Source organism: Rhea americana, unplaced genomic scaffold, assembly GCF_003343005.1.
Source record: "Rhea americana isolate MKP2758 unplaced genomic scaffold, rheAme1 scaffold_303, whole genome shotgun sequence".
Classification (NCBI taxonomy): domain Eukaryota; kingdom Metazoa; phylum Chordata; class Aves; order Rheiformes; family Rheidae; genus Rhea; species Rhea americana.
Window position 1 is genome coordinate 293,219 of NW_028186428.1, and position 6,703 is coordinate 299,921.

Below are 6,703 nucleotides of genomic sequence, written 5' to 3' on the forward strand. Positions count from 1 at the left end.
GCGGCGGGTGCTGCGGAGCGCCGCCGAGCACCACTACCTGCGCGTCCGCCTGTGAGTCCGCGCCGCTGCCTTCCCGCGCGGTGCCCGAGCCGCGGCCTGCCGCCGCCGGCAGCCCGCGAGCCCGCCCTGTGCTCTGCTTCCCGCAGGGAGCTGCCCGACGGCGGGGCCCGGCCCAGCGCCGCGCACTTCAAGCAGCTGGTGGTGACGGCGCTGCGGGAGCTGCACGGCGAGGTGGGCCGGGGCCGGGGCCGGGTGGCGCCGCGGCCGGGAGCGCCTCGCGGGAGTCGCCGCCGCGCTCTGGCCGCGGCCGCCTTGGCAGAGAAACTTTGCCTAAAATCAGCGACGGCAGGTCCGAGCTGAGTAAACAAGGCGTGGGTGCGGGGCAGGCGGCGGCGGGGTAAGCGCCCTCAGCTCTCCTCTCTGTTAATCCGTGACCTGCTCTCCAGCCCCTGCTTGGACTTGGCTCCTAATTAAGCTGGGGCTGTAGATTTCGTTCGAGTTTCTGTAATCAGGTGATTTTATCCACTTGCTTTTTAGGATGTGGGGTGCTGGAGCTTCCACTGTAGCGAGGGTTTAAAAGCAAAGCTATAGGAAAGCAATAGCTTTTTGGCCTGGGAAGTCCTGAGTACTGTTCTTGCTTTGGCTACTGCGTTGTTGGATGACCTTGAGCAAGTCCCGTGATCTCCAAGTCTCTCTTTTTCCAGCTGTAACGTGGGACTAAAAGTGTCTCTTTTCCAAATACCTGCAAGAATGGCACTGCAATTAAGGTGATGTTTTAGCTGAAATGCTCACATGAGATTCGAGCTTAGCTGTAACAACTTTAACATACTCATACTGATAATAAACTCACTTCTGCATCAACCTCTATAAAGCAGCAGGAGGAACTGATTTAATAACACCATGTTTTTGTATAGGTTGGAGCAGCTTTGCCGGTTGATGTCTTAACATACGAGGAAAAGACTCTCTCTGCAATATTAAGAGTTACTAGCAGGTAAGGTACAGTAGGTACGTGCTGCAGATACTGTCATGAAAATATCTTTAATAAGAAAACAGAACTCTCAAATTAAGAACTCTAAGAGTTCCAGTCTTTTACCACAATTTTTCTTTTCTCCCCTCCTTTTTTTTTTTGGGGGGGGGGAGTACTATCTGCAGTCTGGCCTGTCTTTGAGATGAGTGTGAATACCTCCTACTGGTGATTCAGCAGTGTATGTTTTTTATTCTTCTGCTGTGCTTGAAATTTCAAGAAGCGGATAATAAGTCCTGTTTCTCTATTGATAAACAAATTTTTATTATTATGAATCTAATGATAAGGTTTTCATACTGTAGTGCTAGATGCCTGCTTCTGTATCTGGGTGAGACATGTTAAGAGGCAAAACAATTGCATGAGTCCCGTTAGTTGCTAGATATTTAGTTCTGTACTGTTTTTGTATTGCCCTTACTACAGTGCTTTAGCTTGGTTCTTCCCGGCTATGCTTTTAGTGGCAGAATTAGCATGCGTTGCATTTGACTCAATCTTTCATATAGGGAGAAAAATTATGCCATGAACAACTTTGCTTTTAAATGTAAGTTTGCTAACTACTAAAGGAGGTAAATTGAAAACAATGCCTCTTTAAGTAACTTAAAGAGCTAATTTAAAGTATGAACCCCATAAAACTTTCTTTGGAAGACGTTATGTATCTCTAACCTCGTATTATTTAGTACTATAAGGTAAATATGTATTAGTCTATAAACTAGAACCAAGGTAATTGATATGATCCATATATCCATATTCTGATGCTGACTTCCTGTGTGATTATTTACAAGTGGCTCTATCTGTGTCCCTGAAATCGGGCTAGATAGAGTTCAATAAAATCCTAAATATTACTAAGAAAAACATCACCACACATTATCTCAAAAGCAATAAAAAAGCAGACTGCAGAAGCCCTTGCACTGGGACAAATTCCTGTCAGCATTTGTAATTTCATTGATCTGCTGAGTCAGTGACTTACTTGTCTAATCAGTCACGTTTTTTTTTTAAGTGAGGCTGAGTTTCAAACAAATGACTAAAGGGTATAATCATCATACCATCTTGACCAATCTCCTCTTATTGGGTCTAATATTGTTAGAGATCAAGGGATTCCAAGGGATCTCATTTCTTTGCTGTGGGATTGTGGAGCAGAATAATGTTTTCATGAAAGATCCACAGTTTTAAATGTTCATTGTCAAATTTATTGTATCTAGTTCTAGTATTAGTGTCTTAATAATTGTAGAACTCACTTCATAGTGAATTTTCATTTGCTCTGTCAATTTTTCATCTGGAAAGCAATTCCCTGGAACAGAAGAATATTTTTGAATTGGTTAAAGTTAGTTTGGTTTCAGTACTGTCTGGGAGACATCTTTAGGTTGCTCTGAATCTCACTGATGCTGTTGGTATTTCCAAAGAACCAAGCCTAACTTGTAGAATTAAGCATAGAACATGCAAGAAATAAATGAAAATTTACTAAGATTTAAAAGCGTACGTGGATCAGTGCATTATTTCTGTCTTAGAACAGAATGATTTGATGGAAATTGAGCACAGTTGAAATATGGGACTGTGAATCTCTTTCCATAACAACGGAAGGCAATAGTTATCAGATACAAATACTGAAGGTAACAGCAGGGGAATTAGGGAAAAAGGAGTTTAAAGACACAGAGAAAGAATTTAAGAAAATGGAGCAAAAAAAGTGTGTTTGACAAGGTTACATTAAGCATCACCTGTAAGTCAAGGATAAGAGACTGCAGTGATTACAATAACCCTTTAGGGCATAATATTGCTACTAGAACTCGTTGACAAAATTACCTACTGTTAAATTCAGTTAAGGTTTTATTGCTGTTTGTGTAATGTGTTTATTCAAGCTGTTTATGTTGCAGGAAAACTGAGACAGACAAATCCTATTAATCTCTTTCATATTCTTGTTACTTAGTGGCCTCGTCAAGCTGTGGAGCGCTCTCACGTTGCTGGGCTTCTATCAGAACAGAAGGTGTGCCTTTCGAGTGCTACAGGTAAAGCCCTGGGGAGACTAGATAGCTTTCCCCAAATGTTGCTTTTGACTGTAAGATTGCCTGGCTGTCTGAGTACGCAGCCTTTTAACAGAAAGATGGCTTGCATGCTGGAACTTTTTAGTTTGGAAGTGAAATGCTTTTCACTGTGGGTGTGTAGGCTTATGTTTAAGTAATCCTAGTCTTAAGTACTCCTATACTGAATGATGTCTAAACTTGTCACTTCTGGGTTGTCTACCTCTTCCCTCTAAACTAATGTGGATATGATTTTTTTTTTAATCAGACCATGGTGGCTGTCTACTTACTTTATAGTTTCACTCCAGTGACAAGTTCTGATCTCATTAGCAGATCTGCAAAAGATAAAAGCTTTTTTCTTGCCACACATCTTATTCCAACCTTTTATTTCCCCTACTCCATTTTTCCCCTTCTAACAGTCACTGTCAGCAGAGCTTGTTTAAAAATGCTTGCATCAACATGGGCTTCCAGAGCTTAAATTTTTCCTTAGGATGTGGTTTCATAAAATGAGTTCCAAGAATTCTTTGCATCAAAAGTGATGGCTAGACAAAAATCTACTTGGATGTGGCTCTGACTTTTTAATCTTTTACATAAAGGGGATATTTAAGTATTTTCAGCTTTGCTTTGAATGATTTTGATGGTTTTTGTAATGATTCACTTTGTTTCTTGTTTTGTTTCCCCCCCTACACGCCCTCAAGACATCTCCATTTCTTCTTGCGTTATCTGGGAACAGTAGAGAACTAGTGCTGGACTGATTATCCAGTTGCTGGTTTGGTTGTAAGAAGTAGAAGTTGCTTGAGATGTTGCTGCTCTTCCGACGTGGAGTTTCTGGAGGGGATTTCCAGCAAAGAGCCTTGATAAAGCGAATAGCTATCAGCTCGCTACTTGGATGTCGCTTACTTCAACATTTACATATAAAAGTTGGAGACAAAGCTGAGCTTGCCAAAGCTTTTACACAGAATGATGTTATTACTTTTTCTGATTTAACAGGTGACACAAATCCTTTACATTTAAATGAAGATTTTGCAAAGAAGTCTAGGTTTGGGAGAACTGTTGTACATGGAATTTTGATTAATGGACTCATTTCTGCAGTTCTAGGTACTAAAATGCCTGGCCATGGTTGTATATTTCTTTCTCAGGAAATCCGATTTTCAGCTCCTTTATATGTTGGAGAAGAAGTTGTAGCTGCAGCAGAAGTTAAACAACTGCAGAAGTCTGTTGCACACATTGCTGTATCGTGTACAGTCAGAGAAAGTGGAAAGACTGTTGTGGAAGGGATGGTGAAAGTCTTGGTAGCAGAAAGTTAGAACTTTTCATACTATGCTACTTTATAGTAAAGGACAAAAATGTATGCTTGGTTTTGACTGTCTTTTTACGTGACATTACTTAATCCAGTTAGTTTGCAACAAAACTTTCAAAGTGTTGCAAAGACAATGTACAAAACTGATAGCAACTGCGTTAAGAAACTCCCAAATTTTATTAAAGTCTGACAAAACTGACAACGTTCAGACAAGCCTTTGCTCTGCTAGAGTGGAAAGTCTGCAGTGATGGGCTCATATTGCGGTTATTCTTTTGGACAGAAACTCTTTTGGGGGAAAATCCAGACTAGTTAAGGTCAAACTATTTCGTGGTTTACAGAAGAGTTATATTGCTAATAAAAATCTGCGTAAGGGGACAGTGTTCTATCTTTAACAAGCAGAACAAACAGAGGAAAAAGGGTATTGACACACATACTGCAGGCTTCCTTCATGTAATATACATACCAATTCTGGCTGATAATGCTGCAGTGTGTTATTTTGCGGCGCTCTAGCTAATAGCCTTTGTTAGCTCTGTAAATAAGCAGTAGTCAGCCTTAACATAAACAATATACTCTTCCTGGTGTATCTTGAGATGTGGCACTTACAATACTTTCAAATTCTTCAGTTGTCTTACAAAACCTGATTATAAACAAACCAAGAAAATCACAATAAATGCAAATTACCATGGAAATTTGCCTCCCAGAAGTGTAGCTGAGTGAAGGAAGGTCTGTAAAAAAGCCATGTTGTCACTGCTTCTACCATAGTGAGTGTTTATCTCCTGTGTGCAAGGCAAGTAGGTGCAAAATTAGTTGAGTACTAACCATCTGGCTTCTCTCTGCTTATTTACCTGTGTGAGCTTGTATTCCCCTTTGCCCGTTAAAAGTACCTTGGCTGCTGGTACAGTAGTGTTTCGGTAAGTTCACCAGTAAATCTTCCAGGTTATTTTAGTACCAATGTAAGTATATTAAACACTGTTTTTTCCTTGAGTGGTGGGGACTACTAGACTCTCTACAATTGGTGGCTCATACAATTTTCTGACAAACATCTGATTTGTATTATCTTTCCCCTCATCTCTGCAGCAGAAATGTATTCATAATTGTTTCTTGCCTGCAAATAGCTTCAAAAGTTTGTTATGAAAAAACTTCTGTCGTCAAACAGTGGTGAAAACTACCGTAAAACTGTTACAGTGTCTAGGTGTGATCTCTTGGTCTTAAATTTAGCTGCAGTGTAAACTTAGGGTACTAAATCAGGCTGGATCATAGTGAGAGGGACAGCAAGAAGTGGAAAAAAAAGTTATAAATTTTAAGCTGTTTGTCTTAATGCCCACTAGCTTCAAAGAATGGAATTTGGCCTGTTTATGACACTGAGCAAGTACTTCTGGTTGAGAACTTGCCTTATCTTTTGTCACTGCTTCACTTTTTTTTTTTTTTTTGTCATTGCTTCACTTCCTGTTTCTTTTTTTTCTGCCCCACATCATTGCGTGATCATAGGCTTTTGCTGTGTAAAGCACTGTTTCTCGAAAGGGGCATTCTTTCATTCATTTCTTCTTCATCTGCCCTTCTAGATCTGAAGTTATCCTGTTTATGCCTATTAACACAGTCAAATCTGAGGTGGCAGCTGAGAAATTAGGACAATAATTAAGTCTGTATCTCACTGGCTAACTGTAGAAGGGGGGGTTCTTTGGAAAGAGTGAAGATAGATTTCTGTTCTTGACTAAGATCCAGCTACTTAATCACAGTGTATAGCTCATTTTTCCTGTCAAGGTAGAGTTAAAGAAGGGGCTATTTGCACTAGCTGTTCTGCGTGTATGACAAACGCTAGCTCTGCAGTCTTACGTACTTACTGCAACTTAAGTGAGATTAGCTCCTGTTAAATAATTAACTCCTGCAGTGTGGAAATACAAAGGGGTGTGTCGATGGTATTCAGCAGGCAGTAGGTTCCCCCCGGGAGTGCCAGGCACCACTGGAGGAACAGTTGTGCGCACCGCTGCAGTGAAAAGTTGTGGAACTCGATTTGACTTAATCTGACAACAGCTTCGAATCTCTTCTTTCAGAGGTTTAAATTTAACTGCAAAATCTAAAAAATAAAAGGCTTTGAATCCCTTTTGGATTTGGGGGGAAACAAATGAAGAAGAAGAGCAGTTACGTCAGGCTTTCCGGTTCCTTTGTCACACTCCGGCTCTTGCCAGACCCGGCGGTGCCTCGGTGTTCGCAGCCTCCGCCTCCGCCCGTGCACAAGCTGATGCGCATCTGCCGCCTGCGAGTTACGCGTAATGACCCGCTCAGCGCATCACCGAGCGCCCGCGCGGAGGAGGGGCCGGGCCGTGCGCGGGTGCCGCCGTGCGCGCGCCGGGCGTCGCGGCTGAAGGGGCC

The 6,703-nt window shown here is 41.7% G+C and overlaps 2 protein-coding genes across 2 annotated transcripts; both read left to right on the forward strand.

Annotated features, from left to right (window-relative positions):
• Positions 1 to 4: 4 nt before the first annotated feature.
• Positions 5 to 3,819, forward strand: RPP14 (ribonuclease P/MRP subunit p14; the record flags this gene model as incomplete). Its single annotated transcript, XM_085309811.1, has 5 exons — positions 5 to 51; positions 147 to 231; positions 915 to 991; positions 2,943 to 3,021; positions 3,732 to 3,819. Coding segments are annotated over 5 exons (345 nt in total), but the record flags the coding sequence as incomplete, so codon positions are not given.
• Positions 3,820 to 3,833: 14 nt separating this feature from the next.
• Positions 3,834 to 5,233, forward strand: HTD2 (hydroxyacyl-thioester dehydratase type 2). The gene has a single exon (XM_085309792.1). It carries the CDS (start codon positions 3,834 to 3,836, stop codon positions 4,338 to 4,340), a length of 507 nt encoding a protein of 168 aa, XP_085165918.1. The 3' UTR covers positions 4,341 to 5,233.
• The last annotated feature ends 1,470 nt before the right edge of the window (positions 5,234 to 6,703 follow it).

Excerpts from the sequence above, each read along its gene's own strand:
- HTD2 (XM_085309792.1), top strand. The coding sequence starts at position 3,834 with ATGTTGCTGCTCTTCCGACGTGGAGTTTCTGGAGGGGATTTCCAGCAA.